The following is a 21,407-nucleotide window of genomic DNA, read 5'->3' as shown; positions in this document are numbered from 1 at the left end:
AGTAAGAGGATTTGGAAGTACTGAAAAATATTTGTTTTGAAAAACCATCATTAATGATCAAAGGCCCTCTCTTACTTTTTCTGTTAATCAAATTTCTTTTACAGGTCTTGTGGATATAGGAGCTAATGTGTCTATTATTAGTAAAAATAATTAACCTCTTAATTGGCCTTTGCAAAAAATTAACATTAACTCTTTCTGAATTAGGAACCTCTCCCAATGTTTGGAGGTCTAAGAATGTTTATGATTGTGCAGAACCTGATGGACAAAAGGCTCAGATGCAATTTTATGTACCAAACATTAGTGCTAATTTATGAAAAAAATTATTAAAACAATTTGGAGATTTTTTTGTCTATCTCGGCTTTGCCAGATGATATAAAAAGATGATGTAAAAAATACATGTTAAGGGGAGCTCTGGTGGCCTAGTGGCAAGGAGCTGCAACTACAATCATAGAGGCGCACGGTTCGAATCCACCAGATGCTCTGCTGGGGAAGGAGGGACAATCTCCTCTTGTACCAGTCAGATCTGAACTGACGGTACGCTCACACAAAAAAAATAAAATTAAAAAAATAAAAAAAACATGTTAAATATGAATCGCAGCCCCTTAATACTAAAGCCTTGCATTTATTAGTAGAAGAACAGTCATGTAAAGCTCATATAGAACCTGCAACTCCCTTGGGAATTCTCCTGTCTTTGTTATTAATAAGAAAAGTATTAAAACTCAGAAGTATTGAACGTCGTTAAAAATAAGAAAAAAGGTGTTAACACAAAAATATGAAGAAAAGTTGAAAATAAAAAGAAAAGTGTTATTACTTACAACAGAGGCCTCAAAATGTTTATGTTAATTGTTTTGTCCTGTCTTTTTTGTCTAAATTCATTTACTGTCTCCGTGTTCATTGTCTTTTCGTCTTATGTTTAATGTAGCAATACTTGAGCGCTCATACAGTTTAAAAGTTTCAGTGAAGAATAAGCATTAATAGAGACAAATATAAAGTTAATATCTATATAAATTCTAAATCTCATAGGTGGGGAAACCCCAAGAGCGGGTGTCTCAAATGTCTCAAGGCGCCACTCGAAAGGAGACCTTTTGCCTTTATCACCTTCACAAACCCATGCATTTTATCTGGTATCTACGTGCTTAAGTAAAAATTTCTATCTGTTTTAGCCAGTCTTAAAAAATACACATGCCTGTGGCTGCACTCCAAGTCTGTGTCAGTTGTGCCTGTGTTAGTTGCTGTATTTTAAATAAAAACCTGTAGGAGTAAAAATAGTCTTTGTTCTTTATAGCCCCTTAATTAATGCTTGCCTGTATTGAATCTGGTTGTATAAGTAAGAGCTGCATAGTTTAATAATCACTTTCCTTCTAATAGACTCTTCTCAATTCTTTAAGAACATACCTTTTTGCCTTTACCTATATGTATCATATCCTCTGTTCCTCTTAAAGGTCCTAATGTTTTTACAGATGTTTCTAATTGTGGAGAAATGGAATATTGGAGTATTAACAAATTCCATGTTGAATCATCTCCTTATAAATCAGTACAAAAAGGTGAATTATATGCTATTTTTTTAGCTTTAAAAAAATGGTGTAAAGAAAATATTAATACTATTGGTACTTCTTCCTATGCAGCATTTAAAAATGGCAGTTATTAAATGATGGCATTATTAGGGTGGTAAACACACATGAAATAATTTAGTATGTCTAAACTACTGAACAAAATATCATCTTAAGAATAAAATTAAAAGTTTTAACATGGTATAAAATTCAAAAGGAAAAGTAAAATAACTGACAATAACTTTTGTGTATTTTTTGTTTAAAAGAAAAAATGAAAGTAGTTTTGCTTTAAAATAGAATGTCTAGTTGTGCCAGAATATGAGTTAGTAAAAGCGAAATTGAGAGTATATGATAAGTTGTAAAAGGCATAGAGAAAAGTAAATCTTAGTGTATAAATTTGGAGACAAAGATAGAGGAGAACTGCGTTGAACCTCAAAAATTTCAAATTCATGTTAGTAATCTAAGAACACTAAGTGATTTCCAAAAATCACTAAAAAAATTAATTAAATTAAGCCATGTTTGGAACTAACTATGCAGGACATTTAACCTTTGTTTGATATTTTAATTAGAAACAATAATCCTAATTCTAGGAGAAAATGGACTATGGAGGCTCATGGGGCTTTGGGAAAAGTTCAGAATTCTATCTCTTCCTATTCTCTATCTTGTATAGATCATAGTGAAAAGTTATTGCTGTGTATTTTAAATGCTAAAAGGACTCCTACTGCTGTTTTGTGGCAGAATGCTCCCTTAAGATGAATTCATTTATCCCGTTCATCTAAAAAGGTTTTGCGGACTTGCCTACAGGCTGTATCTCAATTAATAGCACAGTCAAGAAAGACTATTTTGATATAAGACTTTATGAAATCATTGTACCTTATAATACTTTACAAGTTAATTGGCTATATCAATATTGTTCAGAATGGATAATTGTATTAGCCAATTATCCTGGTCAAATTACTCATTGTTATCCAAAACATAAATTATTATCTTTTGCTAATAAAAATTCATTTATATTTCCTAAAGTTTTTGTTAATCAACCAATTTCTGATGCTCTTGTAATATTTACTGATGGATCTTCTAAAGAAAAAGCTGTTTTTGGACCAATTAGAAATTTTAAACTAGTTAAATGGTCATCATTTTCAGCACAACAAGCCAAATTAAAAGCTATTAAGCAAGTATTAATAATTTACCCTCAGTGTTTATATAGTTAATGCACTTCCAATTTTTGATACAGTAAATATTATCAAAACAAAAAAATTCTATAGTTTTATAATTATTTCAACATAATCGATTATTAGTAAAAAAAAGAAATAATCATATTTTTATAAGTCATATTAAGCCTCTTTCTTCTTTACCAGAACCTTTAGCAAAAGAATATAAATTGGCTAATAAATATTTAATAAATTTTAATTTAACAAAAGCAAATAATTTCATCATAGTCATCATGCTAATAGTAAATATTTACATAAAATGTTTCATATTCTGAAAGAAACTGCTAAAGATATTGTAAAATCATGTGAAAAATGTTTATCTTTATTACCTGTTCCACATTTTAAAGTAAATCCCAGAGGATTATTGCCAAATCATATTTGACAAATAAATGTAGCTCATATTCCTAAATTTGAAAAATTGCAGTTTGTTCATGTTACTATTAGTATCAATTCCAGTTTTGTGGCATTATCTTGTTTATCTGAAATAGCAACTAAATATGTTATAAAACATTGTTTATTAGCTTTTTCTATATTAGAAATTCCTAAACTAATCAAGACTGATAATGCTCCTAGCTATACCAGTAAAAGATTTCAAAATTTTTGTACATATTTTACTGTCATAAAACTGAAATTCCTTACAATCCTCAAATACAAGGTATTGTAGAATGTACTCATTCTACTATCAAAAATTATTTAAATAAAGAAAGGGGGAACTATATCCTCTAAGTCCAAATAATTGTATTTCTCATTTACAATGTATTTTAAATTTTTTAATTTTGAATGACAATAAAAGGTCTGCCGCATACAGACAATGGGGAAACAGACAAGGAAAGTATGCTGAAATTAAATGGAAGGATGCATTAACAAAACAATGAAAAAGACCGGCCCTATGTTAATATGGGATCTTGGCTATGTTTGTGTTTTTCCACAGAACGCTGAAAGTGCAAAGTGCCTTGCTGAAAAGCTAGTACGCTTTGCAGAAGATGTCTCGCCTGACAGAAATAAGGATGGTGATATTGTTGACTCTGCCAATGAGGATCCAAGCTGAATCTTAAAGGACATATGTTCCAGATCTACCTTTACTTCACCCTGTCAGCTGGAGGAAAATGTTACTGCAGATTTGAACTTGTACGACTGGGCTCCATCAAATAAAGTCGAAGCTAAGGGGAGCTCTGGTGGCCTAGTGGTAAGGAGCTGCAACTACAATCCTAGAGGCGCACAGTTCGAATCCACCAGATGCTCTGCTGGGGAAGGAGGGACAATCTCCTCCTGTACCAGTCAGATCTGATTTGACGGTGCACTCACACAAAAATAATAAAATAAAAATTAAAAAAAATAAAGTCGAAGCTAAAGGATCAGTGGAAGAAATTTGGACTGTTAATCACCGTAATTATCAAACTAAATTATGGAAATTAGTTGCAAGTATGGGATCAATAAATATTTCCTGTATCCCAAAGGATAAATGTAAAGGAGATAATGTCACCAATGCCAAAGTCACGTCTTGTGTAACTGAACCATATGTCTTATTAATTGGCAATAATGTGATCACTGGTGATTATCCAAAATATAAATTGTTCTCATTGTAAAATCTCTAATTGTATCAGCTCTATTGCCAAAGATGACTCAGTTGTTATTCTAAAAAGTCCTTCTTTTGTTATGACACCAGTAAAGCTAAATGATATTTGGTATGATGATAAAAGTCTGCAAATTTTAAAAGAATTATATAAGTTGTCATTAAGAGCCAAAAGAACTGTAGGTTTCTCTTATTTCTATGCTCACTGCTGTTTCTGCTTCTGCTGCAGCATTGACTCAAGAAGATCAAATGGCTAATTTTGTAAATAGGTTAATGCATAATGTGACAAAAAATTGGGTAAAGCAAGAAAATGTGGATGAAGTTATGGAGCAAAAGTTAAATGCTTTGTATGATACGGCAAATGTATTAGGCAATATAGTACAGCAAATTAGAATGAAAGAAAAGTTAAGATGCCATGCGGCCATGACTCTATTGGTGTTACAAAATTAAAATAGCTCAGATAATGATTGGATAAAAATAGTATCTCATTTAAAAGTCTGCTATTAGGGACCTCTCTAAAGTACTCAAGAGCAATGGTGTCTCTCTGGAGACTAAGGTGCACCTGATACAGGCCATGGTCTTTGCAATCACTTGTTATGCATTAGAGAGTTGGACAATGACTAGGCAAAATAGAAGGAGAATTGATGCCTTTGAGCTGTGGTGCTGGAAAAGAGTACTGAATGTACCATGGACTGCCAAGAAAACAGACAGATTCATCCTGGAGAGGATTAAACCAAGCAACTCCTTGGAGGAAAGGATTCTGGGGCTTCGTCTGACATACTTTGGGCATGTTGCAAGGAGGGACAGGTCCTTGGAGAGGGACATCATGCTTGGGAGAGTGGAGGGATTGCGCAGGAGGGGAAGACCCTCTATGAGATGGATTGATTCAGTGACTGGGGTAATCGGGATGGGTGTGTCAGAGGCAGTGCGATTGGCACAGGATAGAGCAGGGTTTAGGGCTGTTGTACATAGGGTCACTATGAGTCGCAAATGACTCAATGGCACATAACAACAACAACAACAACATTTAAAAGGAATCTGGATGTCAAATAATGATTCTCTTGATTTGTATGATTTGCACCAAAGAATTATAGAAATGCAGAACACCGCAGAGATAACTATCTCTCCAGTGGAACAAGATAGTCAAATATTTGAAAATCTAAAAAACTGATTTAGAACTTCATTTAGAAATCTGCTTTTTATGATTGTTGCTCTTTGTATTGTTATCATAGGTATACTATAGACTCTCCCTGTGTTGGTCATATATTAGCCAAGCGATATAAAGAATTGCTGGGTAAAGTATATGGAATTCAACTTAAAGCCCTCCCCAAGCAAATGCAGGATGTGTAGCCAATGACAGGTAAGGAGAGATACTTGCTCATGATCCTAAGACAGTGAGTAGCATAAACTGCTATTATCCCCATGATGGGCAACTTGAGTTTGAATTCTCTTATCCACCTAAGATAGGCAACATCCTATATTTTAATATTTTGGAAGGGGGAATTGTCAGGAGCCTGGCTAACTTGCAAAGCAAGATTAGCTCTGTACTGTAAAACCAGCAAGACTTAACGCCATCTTGGCTAGAACATCTGCTTGGCAATAAACAACTCAAGGAAGTAGGATGTTAATGAATAAGAGTGACCAAAGGTCTCAGACCTTAGGGAATGTAATCTACCGAAACACTTTTGTGTTTCTTAAGCACACAATAAGGTATTCTGGAAAGCATCTTTGTATTGTACTGAGGTCTGTGAGAGTTAATGTTTGACCTGATAGTCAACATCTCGGACGGAAAGAGATAATGCAATTGTTACCGCAGACGTGTTTCTAAAACCTATATAGGCTTTTCTATGAATAGTAAAATTGCTATTCGCCATCAATGGATAGTCTCTCTGCATCTTCATTTCATCCTCATCCCTTCTCTCGGTGGAACTGTTCGATATAACAGGGCTGGACCCGGTTAAAAGTCCAAGCCCACCGCCAACAGAAGCCCATCTTCCCACCTTGGCTCAGGGTCTCGCCCACACCCAGCTCCTTCCTGCCAACCTTCCATCCGAAGACCCCTTATTTGGGTTTCAAACACCTCCTTCTCAGGCCTCTCCCCCACCTAGTCCATAGGAATCGCCATTCCTGTCCTTGGGGCCTGACTCTCTACCTGGCTGACCTGTGTGTAGGTAGGCATTAAGGTCCTTTCAAACCAGGAGTGAACAGTCAGGGCCCTGCCCTGTGGGTGGTGTGTACCCAACCATAGAGTAGCCTTCCTGCATCATACCAGAGGGTCCACACCTAGACTCTGCATGTCCAGGGTAGCCTGCAGAGCACAGGAGGTGGGGGTGACCCCTCAACCTTGGCTCTTGGGCTTCCATCTGCTCTGGGAGCTGCGTTGGAGCCAACACCTTGCTCAGACATACCACTTGCTCAGGTGCCCCCCAGACCCCACTGGGGAACTCCACTAGAGAAGGAGGGAGCTGACTGTTCAGTCTCGTCACCACCCTCTGGGTGCAGCAGGTCCCAGGCCATGGCTCTGTCATCTCCCACCCTGCCCATGTCCCCCTGAGCTGTGCCACTCCAGGGACCTGACAGGGAAAGCAGCACCCCTGCAGTCTCCCAGGCAGGAAGGGCCAGCATCTGCCCAGGCTTTGGAGGGACTCCACACCCAGCACCCACACCTCTTGCTCACCTGTGAACACAGCGGGGGGCTCTGAGCTGCCAGGCTTGCTCACAAAGTAGCAGATATGTCCAGAGGTGTGACACGGTGTGGACAGGCATTTCACGTTGAGAGACCCCACCTGAAAGACCCAGCAACTTTCTATCACCTGAGGCCTTTCCTGCGGTCACAGTGGCAGCAGGACACCTGCCAGTCCCCAGATCAAAAAACAGTTGGGTGTGAATACCAGCCCACACTGTTTGTGACATACATGTGTTCAGGAGTGCATACACTTACACACACACTGGGGCTCACATGTACACACAGGGCCACAGGCTGGTGCTCATGCATATGGGTTCAGGAGCGCTCACACAGGGGTGTGCACATTCACACACACACAAACGAGCACGTGCTCTCCCACTGAGTCTCCCAAAAATTGGCTACAGGAACCTGGGAAAGGCCTCCAAGGATAAATATCTCCCTACAGAACCACACCCCCACAGCTAGGTCTGTGAACATGAGCCATGATGGCATCTCACACGATCCCTACTTAGACCTCCCTGTTGCCCAAGATTGTCCCCACATCCCATCACACTGCTTTGTCGCACTTTTCAGAGGATCAACCCAGGGGTTGAGGCAGGCTCCCCTTAAGATGCCCTCACGTTCAGACTAGATGTTCCTAACCCCTCGGGAGGGAGGGGGTGCCACACGGAGCCCCCACAACTCTGCCCTTACCTGCAGTGTAGACAGATGTGCAACCTTATTGGTCAGAGCCCCGATGCGGTCATCACCCCCATACACCTTCAGGCCTGGCTCCATTTTTACCAGCTTGTCATTCCCACCAGCATGGTCCCTGGAAGTGTGGGGAGACCTCAGTCTTGATGTGAGAAGCAGCCCACCTGCCTAGGAACCTGCACAGACTGCCCTGGGGGGCCCCATACTTCTCAAGCAGACACCTCCTCTAGGCCTGGCTGTGGCCTAATCTGTTCTCAGAACCCTGTGTCCATGTGGCCCCTCTGCTCTGGGCCAGGCTGCAGAACCGGAGACTGGAAGCACAGACACTCGTGGGCCACATGTGGCAGGGCCTGGGACCAGCTGGGCTCTTGGCAGAGGTCTGAGGCCCACCACCGCCAGCCCACAACCTAGACACAGCCTGGTTTGGGAACCTCACCCCAGGAAACACCAAGCTGGAGTCACTCCCAGGAGGGCAAGTTAACTGACAGCTCTGGCCATCAGGAGGTGTGAGACCATGTTTCAGAAAGGGGCTCTGTCCTAATCCTCTGAAGACAAGGCCAGAAATCAGGGATAGATGAGCTTCCCCTATTGCACATGGATGCAGGCCCACAGGGCTGGTGGCCACATCCCAGCATGCACTGGAACTAGTCACATGCCTGCCTCCATGCATCCTGTTCTTGGCACTGTCTACCTCTCCAGAATGGCTGGCCACGCCCATGCAAGTGGTCACATCTCCGCCTGTAGTCATATATGGGCCAGTGGCCATTCTAGTTGAGCCCAGCACAGTAAGGCCTGCACCACCACTGCTACTTTTCAACTGTCCCTTAAATCAGCAACTCCACAGCTTCCTTATGAGGGCACCGGTGGCACCTGAGCTCCATCAGGGCTGGGCAGAGGGGTTTGCCTCCAGAGGAACTGAGGGAGAACACTGAGCTGAGAATGGAGGAGACTGATAGCCAGGGGCAGGCCTACCTAGTGGGGAGGAAGAGATCAGCTCCCATGGGATGGGGGTGCTCTGGACACCCAATGCCTATCGGTCAAGGTGTCTGTTTGCCTGGGGCCAGGCCCCTGAGATAGCCCATGCTAGCCTCGTGACCCACAGCAGCAGCTTCAGCACAGTGGTATCAGTGTGACCTCTGTGGCCTGGACAGTGAGTTACTGCGATCAGCCACGTGGCTGCCTCAAGCCCATGTGACTGACCCCCAGGAAGAACATGGGAGGCCAGGGCCTGGGTAGCTCTGTGCATGAGGTCACACTTGCTGCTAGGAGAAGCCAGAAATGTCTACTAGACCCCTGAGGGACGACTAGACACTGGTGCTGGCCTCTGCTGGCCTCACAAGCCTCCCCTTCTAGCTGGCTAAACCTTGTGAGTGTAACAGTGCTTTTGAATTCTGTGGCTGTCTGATTGGTCAGGAAGCCTATGGGTGGTCTAGGGGATGCCCGGCTAAGAAACAAGGAGCTCTTTAGAGCAGTGAACCCCTCCCAGCAGTAGGGGGCTCTGGGGCAGCCAGTCTGATACACACAGAGGGGTCAGAACCAGAGCCTGCCCAATGCCATCATACTAGACAGAACTGTGCCATGTGCATTGGCCTGAACCAGGCTCTAGTGTAGTTGGGCTACTGTTCAGAATGACCTTCCTAAGCCATTGCCCTTGACTGTGTCACGTGGCTGGATGGGACCATGTAAACAGGATGTGTTAGTTTGTCCACATGGGGATTGGCTAGTCTTGTTATTCCACCAGGTTTAAATTGAGCAGGTTTAGTGGCAGGAATTTGGGCATCTTACTACCAGCAACACCACTCAGCCCAGGACCTACAGGAGAGCAGCAGCCACAGCAGAGAACCAGAGAGCCAAGAGGAGACAGAGCTGAGCTGGGGCTGCTGCCCCACAGAACCACAGCCAAGGCACTCCACCCAAGCTTTCTGCAGGGTTGGGAGAGAGATGCCTCAATTGGCAGAACTGAGAGCTTTGTAACACTGACCTCAAGACTGAAGGGCCTGTGAGCACACTTAGAAGCCGACCTGAGAATTTTTACCCTGCTGCCAACCTGAGATATAACCTGCTAACTTTCCTAATAATTGTGGGTATGCTTCTGGGAGGCCTGCAAAGCTATTCAGTGGGTTTCACAGGGAGTGGTGGTGGCCTGATGGTAAGAAGTTGTGCTGGCAACCCAAAGATATATGATCCAAATCCACCAGCTGCTCCATAGGAGAAGGATGGGCAATCTCTGTCCATGTGATTAACTGCCTCTGAAAACCCACTGGAGGGTCAACTAGGGGTCAGTTCTGACTCAACAGTACATAACAACAATAATTATGAGTATGCTTCTGTGAGGTCTGTGTAGCTACTGCAATGGGTTTTGGACCCATTACAGCAGTGGGATTGGTGCTGGGATTAATGGAAACAGGCAGGGGTGTGCAAGAGACATGTCTAACATGATAGGAACTAATTTTGTGTTGTGGATGTTGATGATGGGGACAGTTTCCTCTTGTGCAGGTAGCAGAGGCCAGACTCAGCTGTCTCCACACTCCTCTCTTTTTACACAGGTCCAACCTCCCTGCCTCACACACTCAGGGATTGTGTGCCTGGGTCTCCACTGCCTCAGATCCTGGGAGTCGGATGGGAGGCACCAGCCATGACCCACTGTCGGCATGGAGCCCAGACTGGGCACACAAGCACACCCACGCACCCACAGCCACACCCACACACCCAGCCTGACCTCCAGAAGGAGACGGAGAGGAGGGACAGGAAGAATGGCAATGCCAAGAGCAGGGCCGCTGTCCAAGGAGTTACTTGTTGTTGTTGTTGTCGTCAGGTGCCGTGGAGTCATAGACGACTCATAGCGACCCTATGAACGAAAGGCCTGAGCACTATTCGCACATAGAGTTTCCCGAGGCAAGCCATTTTGGAAGTGGATGGCGCTCCTGCTTCCAGGTTTGTTTTAGTTGGGAAGCTCCAGTAAACACTGTCCACCATGGGTAACCATTACCACGTTTGGCACATCACTGTCACAGTGTTCAGCATCACAGCAACCACGAGTTACCTCTGTACAGCAACACAAACTAGTGCTATACCACCTAGAAGAATGTTTGACAGGAAAACAATTTGAACCCAGCCCAAGGGCCTGCGGCCCTCAGGCCCTTTGGTGCGTAAAGTTCCCTCCTGCCTTAAACCCTAGGCCAAGCCTGGCTTGCCTCGCTCCTGGGGGCAGAGCAAACCTGCACATCAAACACAAGCTGGAAAAAGCACTTGACTCTAAAAGCTTGCCATAATTCCTGCGCTCGCACCACCAGGAGGAGGCGGCCATGTTCTTCCTGGTTGGCTCCTCCCAGGGGTGAAGGAGTTAGAGCTAAGTAATTATCTTCTTGTAGCTTTGATGAGCCTCAGCTCCCCTCTCCCCCCACATTACCAAACCCACCACTATTGACAAGATTCAAACTCACAGCCACCCTGCAGGACAAGGTACAGAGGCCCCAGTTTCAAAAGCTGTGATCTTTACGAACGGAGCTCTGGTGAGTCCATAGGACACGGCACTGCTAACCTAAAGGCCTGGCCTCTCTGGTGGTTTAAATCCACCAGTGGTTCCAACTTGACAGCAAAGAGATTGAGTTCTGAACCTTTATGGAAGTGGAGTGTCATCTTTTTCCCTTGGAGCAGCTGGTGAATTTGAACTGCAGTAAAAATACGGGGAGTCTGCTCCCATGAACATTTACAGCCTCAGAACCCTAACAGAGGGTCTCCAGGAGCTGGGATCAGCTAGACAGCAGGGGGATTGGTTCTGAGTGCCACCTAGTGGATTCTGACTCCTAGTGACCCTTGAGGGCAGAGCAGGGCTTATGGGAACAGACGGCCAGACCTTTTCCTGTGGAAGCCACGGAGTGGGTTTGAGTGAGTCAACCTCTCTGTTAAAAGCCACGCAATTAACTGCTATTCTCCTTAGTAAACGCTTGAACCCTTGGGAAAACCGAGCCAAATTTAGTTGTCCATGATGATGCTTGATATGGCCAGAGAGATCTTTTTGTAACCAGAACCACCAATTGGTTTACTATTTTTAATCACTGGACAGACTTGAGTAATTTTTCCTCATGACCCTAGCTCACTTCTGATACCACAGATGGAATTGCCCGCCCACTGCCCGCCTAGTGTGTGAGTCCTGGAGATAAGTCATCCCTGGGAGGCGTCCTTGCTGGCTGGCTCCCTGCCTTCCAGGACCCTGGACTAGAATTTCACCTTTGCTAGGGACTTCAACTTCATTCCTATTTGTATGCTTTCAACCCGCCTTGCTCTGAATTAATTTATTTGTGTTTTCACTCAACAAACAAACACAGCAGACTTTGTCAGGCAACTCCTGGACAGATGCTCAAAGCTTCAACAACTGATTTTACTACAAAGGAAATTAACTCCAAATGGAATGAAAATAAAAGATGGGTTTGGTTTTCTCTCAGCTGCAAAATACTGGTAGCTGTGATCGGTCACCCACAGAATGATTGATAATAAATATATAGTGAAAAGAGTTACTTAAAAAGAAAAGCAGAAAATTCCCCAAATATGACTCATTTGAAAAAACTGACTCTCTCTGGGTGGCCAGGCCCCATGCTGGGGTATCAGCCTCGGAGGCTGCCAAGTCCTCATGGCTGAAAGGAGGGACAGGTATGCAGGGCCTGCTGGGTGACAATGCTGGAGCCTGCCTCCATGTCCACTAGTCATCTGTCTGTCTTTCCCTGGGTCCACCTCTCTACCATCTGTCTCTCTCACCATCTGTATGTCCATCCTTACCCATCTCTCTGCCTCTCTGTCTGTCCATCATCCTTTCTCTGTGTCTACCCCTTCTCCATCTCTTTGCCTGTCTGTTGATCATCCTTTTTCTGTGTCTACCCCTTCTCCATCTCTCTGCCTCTCTGTCTGTCCATCTGCTCACCAGCCCTTCCCCATGTCTATCCCTCTCCTGACCACAGGAAAACCAGTCATGCCAGGACTGTATCAGCAGCCACCACACAGGCCTGATGGTCCACCCTTCAAGGCTCAAGACTGGCTTGGTTGAGCTGCCACTAAACCCAGGCAGGGGTAGGGGGGTCTCCTTATACCCAGTGAGGACAGGACATGAGGAGGGTGTATCTCCCCCAGGCCAAGGGCTTGGCTTTGGGTGGGGAGCAGAAGTATCTCAGGAGTACCCCAGGTGGCCCCTGCCTGTATGTGTGAGGATGGAGAGCCAGCCCCCCATGTGTCCCTCCTGATGGGGTATCCCCAGAAGTCCCTCAGGTGGCCAACACTCACCAGTGGTGGTGGGTGGTGAGCACGGTGGTCAGCTTTACGCCATGCTTCTTCACAGTCTCCATCACCTACAGAACAAAGGATGGTCACCCCGGTTCCCAGCAAGGTGTGGGGTATTGGGGGCCTGCCTGGCCACTGGCCTCATTTGCTTCAACTCTAGGAGAGAATGACACTGTGAACCCAAAGGCAGGTGGTTTGACTCCTCCACCAGCTGCTCTGCAATCTCCTCCCCGTGCGATTTACTGCTCCTGGAAAGCCACCTGAGGGTCAGTTGTGATTCAGTTCAACTTGATGGTACACAACAACAGCAACAACTGGAAGAGTACAGTGAAGGTGGCCTTTTCCTATCTGGACTAGCTGGGCAGCACCGAGCCCATGCACTCCATGGCCCACAGAGCAGAGGCCTCAGGGCGCTCACTGTACCCCAGCTCTGGGTGTTAAAGTCAGGGCCCTTCTCCAAGTATGCAATGTGGTTGGACGTGCGTCCACACTGAGTTCCAGTCCAGGTGGTCCTGGGGCAGCCTTGAGGACACGTAGCTGTAAATGCCATTGGGGCTGAAGACACCGGCTGGTGACAGGTGCGGGAAGGGCCCAGGCCTTGGAGGGACAACAGCTCGGGAAATCCTGCAGGGAGTTCTCCTCTGTCACATGGCTCACATGAGTCAGAGCCGACCTCACACTATGGGATTTTATTGGTTTTTAGAAGTATTCTGGAGAAGACCTGGTGGTGTGGTGGTTAAGCGCTCAGCTGTGAACCAACAGGTCAGAGGTTTGAAGTAAAGATTAAAACAAAATCAAACACACTGCCATCCAGTCAGTTCTGACCCGTGCCACCCTGAGGACTGGGCAGGACCCACACAGCTGCCGTCTTTATGGAACTTTGTCTTCCTCCTGCTGAGTGGCTAGTGGGTTTGAACCGCCGTAAAGATGATAGCTTGGAAGCCTCAGGGGGCAGTTCGGTGAGCTGGGATGGATTTGTTGCCCCAGGTTGGCACCCCAGCCAGCGGCCTCACCTTCTGGGGCTGCACAGGGTCCACTATGGCGGCCTCCTTGCTGTCCTCGTCAATGAGGAGGTACATGTAGTTGTCAGTCAGGGCGGGCAGGAGCTCCACCTTCATGATGACCTGCTGGACCACGGCACTCTTCCGGAGAACTGTGTGGCTGAAGAAGACTCCCAGCAGTGCTGGACCTGTGGACACAAGGGCATTAGGTCTAGGGATGGTGGGTGGCCGGGTGACAGCCACACTGAGCATGTCCCTGGCTCCTCTGAGGCGACGTGCACATCATCCTCAGACCGCAGAGAAAGTGACTTCCTGTTCAGGAATCAGCCATGAGGACGCTGCCCCTGATTATCTTATTCTCAGGCCTTAAAAGGACAAACCAGAAGAACACCCACGTGCTCTCTGGAGGTGAGAACCATGAGACTTTTTCCATGTACTTTGGGCATGTTGTCAGGGAGGCCAAGTCTCTGGAGAAGAGCATCATGCTTGGAAAAGTAGAGAGTCAGCAAAAAAGAGGTTGACCCTCAACATGATGGTTTGACAGTGCCTGCAATGGTGGGCTGAGTGGCAAAGACTGTGAGGACGGCACAGGGCTGTGCCCGGGGCACCGTGTGTCAGGGCTAAAAACAACAAAAGGACCAGGAGGAGTCTTTGAGTGGTGGAAACAGTTAAGCACACAACTAACTAGAAGGTTGGAGGTTTGAACCCATCCAAAAGCACAAAAGCACCTTATAAGAAGGTCTGGAGATCTTTTTTTGACTGATCACATGCTACCCTGATGCACCTGGCCCACACCGCAGACAAGTCGACTTGATGGCCACCAGCAGGGTTTCGTTTATTTTAGTGAAGGAAAACATCCAGTTCTAGTGTCCAACTGCACAGGCTGGACTCAGAAAAAGGACAAAAACCAAGGCACAGCCCAAATCATGGTCCTTCCTCCTGCCCAGCTCAGACCTCTGGCCAAGAAGAATACAATACCTGCCCCAACGCAGCAAAAACTATATGAAGATGCAGCACAAACACCACCATGTCCATGGCCATGGCCGCAGTTCCCGTTCACAGTGCACCCTGCAGGACAGGGTCGAACTACTCCATGGGGCTACCAAGGAGCTGATATTTTTGGACACAAACACTGTGTTCTCTGAGCAGCATCACCAGTGCTACCCAGGAGGAACACACTCCCTTGAACAATCAACTCCAGGATCCCAGGGAGAAAGTCAGAAGCAGGAAGGGATAGGAAACAAGGACTAGTGGAAACGGGAAACCCAAAATGAAAGTGGGAAGAGTGCAGTTACCACGTGGGGATTGCAATCAAGAAAAAAAAAAAAAGCAAAAGCAAAAACACCAGAGAGGTTCTTACTCTTTAGAACAAGCAAGTACATGAGATCAAAAGGACCGTCTTTTCCTCAGGGAGAAAGCTCAGATAGTAGGAAGGGTGATGCTAGAAGGATGAGTGGAGATCAGAATCACAGGGAGGAAGTGAGAAGAGTGCTGTTACAATGTGGGAATTTTAAATTAATGCATTAAAAAAGAAAAACAACAAAAAACAATAAGAAGAAAACACCAGTTCTGAGGATGGCTGTGCATGGCTACTTCCGATTCCCACCGGGGAAGACAGCATTACTCTGGGTCAGCTGACACTCCAGGGACAAAGGCTGAGGGACTTAGGACTTCCACCTGGAAGACAGATGCCAACCTATCCTCAGCGGTGACATTGCTGAATATAATACACATAGCCAAATCGTACTGGAAGTCTTAGCTCCTCAAGAGAAAAAAACTCAAAGGCTGAAGGCAGGCAGCTGGGAAACCAGGGGCAAATGCCAGGATGAGGTCTCTCCTGAAAGATGCAGAAGGCATATAGCACAGACAGACAGATAGACATAATTCATCTCCAAGGGCAGGGCCATACTGCCATGCTGTCACTATCTTGATAACACAAACTATCCATGGTCCCCTTTTTTTGACAGCCAGCTGGACACAGTCCAGACCCTTCTCTTGCACAGCAAATAAGCATGTTTATTAAGCTCACATTTCCCTGATATGCCACCTCCCTTGAGCTGGCCCTAGCACTACCCAGGTGGATTACACAGCAGAAAGAAAGAAAAGGAGACAGGGAGACAGAAGAGGGGAAAGGAGAGGGAGGGAGGGAGAGTAAGGAGAGAAAAAGAAAAGGGGATTACAACAGGATTGGATATTTTCCTCCTTAATAAAATTTAAAAAACTTCTGCTGTGGCATTCATTCTGTCATAGGTCCCTAAGGACAGAGTAGAACTGCCCCTAGGGTTTCCCGGCCTCTAATCTTTACAGAAGCCAACTCCCTCATTTTTCTCCCTTAGACCAGATGGTGGGTTTGAACCACTCACCTTTTGGTTAGCAGCTTGACACTTAACTGACCACAGTACTAAAAAAGGGGCCCAGTGTCCATATTTCCTAGCAGAACTTTAAAAATACAAGAGTAAAAAAAATAAAAAGTAAAAGTGTAAGGTGCACCTGTTCCAGGTCCTGAGCCAGCCCCGGGGAGAAGCTGGACACATGGGGCTGGGCGGTGGTGGCCAAGGGAGGCATTCACTAAGGTGTTGGCCTCACCAGAAACCCTACTCCTTTTCTGAAAGAAAGCTCCACACTGCCTGTAAAGGCCACCAGCTGATGGGGCCCTGTGACACTGTGTTCACACAGACCTGCAGCCTGTGGCCTGGACCATGCCAAGAACATGCTGTGTTTAACCCATGAAATATCATAAAATTCAAGGAGTTCCATGGGATTTCAGTCCTCTAACAGCTCTAGCTCGGCTCCACGGTCAACACTCTTGGCACCAGTAGCCAGGAAATCAAAAAACGTATTGCGATGGGAAAGTCTGCTGTTAGGGACCTCTCTAAAGTACTCAAGAGCAACAGTGTCTCTCTGGAGACTAAGGTGCGCCTGATACAGGCCATGGTTTTTGCAATCACTTGTTATGCATCAGAGAGTTGGACAATGACTAGGGAGGATAGAAGGAGAATTGACGCCTTTGAGCTGTGGTGCTGGAGAAGAGTATTGAATGTACCATGGACTGCCAAGAAAACAAACAGATTCATCCTGGAAAGGGTTAAACCAGGCTGCTCCTTGGAGGCAAGGATTCTGGGGCTTCGCCTGACATACTTTGGACATGTTGTAAGGAGAGACAGGTCTTTAGAGAGGGACATCATGCTGGGTAGAGTAGAGGGACAGCGCAGGAGGGGAAAACCCTCTATGAGGTGGACTGATTCAGTGACTGGGGTAATCGGGATGGGTGTGTCAGAGGCAATGAGATTGGCACGGGATAGAGCACGGTTTAGGGCTGTTGTACATAGGGTCGCTATGAGTCGCAAACGACTCGACGGCACATAACAACAACAGCTCTAGGGGTGTAGTTTGTTCTTGGCTGCAAAGCTAAATGTTGGTGGTTCAGCAGAAAAGGCTGCCACTCTGCTCTCATAGATTCAGATGGATGCCATGACACAAAACAAAATTCCCACAAAGAAGGGCTAGGAAAGAGGGCTGATGGAAATGAGAAACAGAGATGTGAAGTGTGCTGTTACACGGTGGGGATGCAGTCAACATCTCGAAACAAAAAGTGTACAAACCGTTGAATGGAAAGCCAAATTGCAATTAAAAAGTAAAAAAAGAAAGAGGTCAAGAAATCCCATGGATCAGGTCTAGTTCCTGAGTTAATTCTCCCCCTCCACAATAAAGACCTTAACAAATGATTCAAGCTGGAAGTTTGAACCCACTCAGTGGTTCTGCAGAGGGAAAGTTGCCCATCTGCTGTCATAAAGACGGCAGCTGAGGAAACCCTCTGGGACAGTTCTACTCAGGCACATGGGTCTGAAGTCCCCTGTCTCCTGTGTGATATCGGTGGGCTGAGTGGCTTAGAGGGGACACTGTCCCATTATTTGCCCAGCTGATGAGGTGAACTCTCAACTCCAACTAAATAGGGGGAAGCTCATCATGTGTGAACAGAAAACAGGCTCTTTATTTTGTAATGACCATTTCTCTCTCTGAAGGGAACTGGCTGCATTCAGCAAGGCCTACAATTTGTCATCTACCCAGGACTCAGTGGCTGCCCATCCAACTGGCTGCCAAGCACGGCAAGTTAACCAAAGGCCCTGATTGCTACATCAGCTAGATAAGTGCAAGTGTGATAGAGCAGACAGGGAGATTTCAAAATCAAGGTTATCAACATATTCCAACAAAGCTGGAACAACGTTAGGAGGATCAGAATTTGAGAACTGGATAAGCTAGTCTGTAGAGGGCCAGAAACTAACACCACCCATTAGCATGTGGACCAGAGGCAGAGACCCCAGGTGGCTGGGCCAGGGCTCTCAGCTCACAAATGAAGTCTTGGTAGAACTCACTATTGTTCCAGGGTTCTGCCTTTGGCCCTCAGTTTGGTTAAATGCTTCAGGATTTGTCTTGCTGTTGGATACTGGTGTGAAAAGATGTTATTTATTTGTGGAGACATAGAGCCCACACTCTTTTGGGCACAATTCCATCACAGCAACATGAGTTTTGATATTCAGGGGAGGAGACACCCTGGTGGTACAGTGGCTTAAGCTATTAACTTCCAGCTGAAAGGGTGGTTGTTTGAATCCATCAGCTGATCTAAGGGAGAGAATGAGGCAGTCGGCTTCCCTTGAGATTTAGTTTTGGAAGCCCTCTGGGGCAATTCTTCTCTGTCCTACAGGGTTGCTGTGAGAAGGAATAGATTGGATGGCAGTGGGGTCGCACACGGGTTGACTACTTGCTGCTAACCCAAAGGTCAGTGGTTTGGGCTTGAACCTAACCGATCTAAAAGAACAAGGTTGGAGCTCTGGTGGCCTAGTGGCAAAAAAGCTGCGCTGCAATCCCGAAGGCACGCAGTTCTCGAGGCCACCAGCTGCTCCGCGTGGGAGAAGGATGGGCAATCTCCTCCCATGTGATTAACTGCTTCTGAAAACCCGCCGGAGGGTCAGCTATGGGTCAGTCCCGACTAGACGGTACACAACAACAAATTGCATGGGAGGAGATTGCCTGTTTCACTCCCATTAGAGCTTCTGTGCACTTGAACTATCAGAAAGGCTCAGCTTTTGGGTTAACAGCTCATCTCCAATTGAGCTAGGCCACCAGACCTTTCAGTCCAGGATATTTAAAAAAAAAAAAAAAAAAGCACAAGGTCTAATCTTGTCTAGATCAATCTTGGAAACCCTCTGGGGCAGTCCTACAGTGCCGCCAGGTGTCGGTTTCCACTTGCTAGATGTGGGGTTTTGGTATCAGAGCGGGAGGAGATGTGGAAACCCGCACCAACAGTCAGGGCGAGGGCCTCAGGGACTGCCCAGCAGGTGTTCTGACCTGACCTGGAAGCCATATGTCCTTACCTAGCTCGAATCCTTCCGAACTCCCAGCTGATAAGTCACCTCACTGTCTCTTTTGCCCTCGCACTGGCACTGACTAAATCCCGGGCTCCGCTGGACCACACCTGCGGCCCCGGCCCGCCGGCGGGGCGTTGGGCAACTGTGCAGAGACAGTGTCAGCTGGCGGCTGCCCCCTGCCGGCGACCCGGGGTGCGACGTTCTGACGGGCGGCCCTGCGGCTCGAGCCCCTCCGTGTCTGCAGCAGGCCTGGTAGGTTTCGCAGCGGCCAGCAGAGCTGCGTGACCCATGGAGTCTCTGAACAGGTTCCCCTCGGCTGGCGTCTGCCGCTCGTCTCGGACGCAGGCTCTTAACCCGGCATGACAGCAGCCCTGTCAGGCTCACTGCCCCGCGCCCTGCTCACCCCATGTCACCCGCCGCCCACCTACCCAGGCCGTGGCGTGCGCAGAAAGAGAGGCTCCGGCAACCTAGCAGCCCGCGGCCCAGTACCATGACCGGGAGGATAGTGGACAGGCGCGGGCGGGGGCTGCACAAGGCCGGGCGCACAGGCCAATGAGCCAATTAGCAGCCAGCCTCCTGCCCCGCCCCCGCCAATCAGCCCTTTCGCTCCGCCTCCAAACCGGCGGTCGCTCACGTCGTCCCGCCCCTTGCCAATCAACACACTCGCTCTGTTTCCCGAATGTCTTTCACCTCCTGCATTTCACCAATCATCATCCGCGAACCTGGTCCCGCCCCCTGTCAATCAGCAATCGATAGCCCCTCCCCAGTACACCAGTGGGCTAGCGTCGACCCCGTAGCCTCTCTAGGTAGGGGTTCTTTGAATCTCTAGAGCTCCAAGCTGACCTTTCTCCTTCTATCACCGCAGCCAGCCTTTCCCCCAACCCCGTACAGCGGTGTGGCAGCTACCGGACAGCAGCTCCTAGGTGGCCAAACACAGAGCGACTGGTACTGTCACCTACGGGACAGTCTGAAAGTTTGTCCCTACGGGCAGCCGTAGGCACTGCGTCGCTCACGTGACACGGGACACCTTGCCCTACGGCCCGAGTGAGCCATGGCGTTGCCCAGGCCCATGTCCCGGTTCTGGGAGTGGGGGAAGAACATCGTGTGCGTGGGCAGGAACTATGCGGAGCACGCCCGGGAGATGCAGAGCGCCACGCCGAGTGAGCCGCTGCTCTTCTTGAAACCGTCCAGCGCCTACGCCCCCGAGGGCTCGCCCATCCTCATGCCCGCGTACAGCCGCGAGCTACACCACGAGCTGGAGCTGGGTGTGGTGCTGGGCCGGCGCGGCCGCGCGGTGCCGCAGGCCTCGGCCATGGACTACGTGGCCGGCTACGCTCTGTGCCTGGACATGACGGCCAGGGATGTGCAGGCGGAGTGCAAGAAGAAGGGGCTGCCCTGGACCCTGGCCAAGGGCTTTACGGCTTCCTGCCCGGTTAGTGCATTCGTGCCCAAGGACAAGGTCCCAGACCCCCACAAACTGCGGCTCTGGCTCAAGGTCAACGGCGAGCTCAGGCAGGAGGGGGAGACTTCCTCCATGATCTTCTCCATCCCCTACATCATCAGCTACATCTCCAAGATTATGACCTTGGAGGAGGGCGACCTCATCTTGACTGGGACGCCCGAGGGCGTTGGGCCTGTTAATGTAAATGATGAGATCCAGGCTGGCATCGACGGATTGGTCACCATGAGATTTAAGGTAGAAAGGCCGGACTGTTGAATATGAATGAAGTGCCTTAGCTTCTTCACAAGTTTCGGGAGAAACGAGTGTGTGGCAGAAGCAAGAGAAATTGATTACAGTCCTCCAATGAGAATCAGTTTAAAGAGTGATTTGATCCCATGATTGTGTCTTCACTCGAGGAAGGATGGATGATCTGTCAAGAGAAACCTGACCCAGAACAGCGGAGACTTCCACGTGGGCAATAGCAGAGCTTTCGGGTCGCGACCAGTGAAAGGAGGGCAAATGGCTCTGAAGAGAAGCTGTTTCAACCAAAAGGTCAAAACACTGGCCTGAAATGGGACTCGATAAAGAGTTTTCTGTTATCAATGGGTTATTCTC

General features: G+C 47.2%; 2 protein-coding genes across 3 annotated transcripts in view; one reads left to right on the top strand and one right to left on the bottom strand.

Annotated features, from left to right (window-relative positions):
- HAGH (hydroxyacylglutathione hydrolase) overlaps nucleotides 1–19,843 on the bottom strand; it is a 24,662-nt gene extending 4,819 nt beyond the window's left edge. The window contains exons 1-5 of one of the 2 annotated variants that reach the window (XM_006901898.1): nucleotides 19,780–19,843; nucleotides 13,998–14,173; nucleotides 12,988–13,052; nucleotides 7,714–7,831; nucleotides 7,012–7,120 (exon numbers count right to left, since the gene is read on the bottom strand). In XM_006901898.1, coding sequence (XP_006901960.1) covers nucleotides 7,012–7,120; nucleotides 7,714–7,831; nucleotides 12,988–13,052; nucleotides 13,998–14,173; nucleotides 19,780–19,843 — 532 coding nt within the window. The remainder of the gene's footprint in view (nucleotides 1–7,011; nucleotides 7,121–7,713; nucleotides 7,832–12,987; nucleotides 13,053–13,997; nucleotides 14,174–19,779) is intronic. The other variant, XM_006901899.1, reaches the window with a different exon arrangement.
- A 559-nt stretch (nucleotides 19,844–20,402) lies between these two features.
- FAHD1 (fumarylacetoacetate hydrolase domain containing 1) lies at nucleotides 20,403–21,068 on the top strand. Its single transcript, XM_006901916.1, has one exon. The coding sequence runs from the start codon at nucleotides 20,403–20,405 to the stop codon at nucleotides 21,066–21,068; it is 666 nt and encodes a 221-aa protein (XP_006901978.1).
- The last annotated feature ends 339 nt before the right edge of the window (nucleotides 21,069–21,407 follow it).

This window comes from Elephantulus edwardii, unplaced genomic scaffold, assembly GCF_000299155.1.
Source record: "Elephantulus edwardii isolate Elephantulus edwardi_28Jun2011 unplaced genomic scaffold, EleEdw1.0 scaffold00350, whole genome shotgun sequence".
NCBI lineage: Eukaryota > Metazoa > Chordata > Mammalia > Macroscelidea > Macroscelididae > Elephantulus > Elephantulus edwardii.
This window is presented reverse-complemented; position numbering and strand designations above follow the sequence as displayed.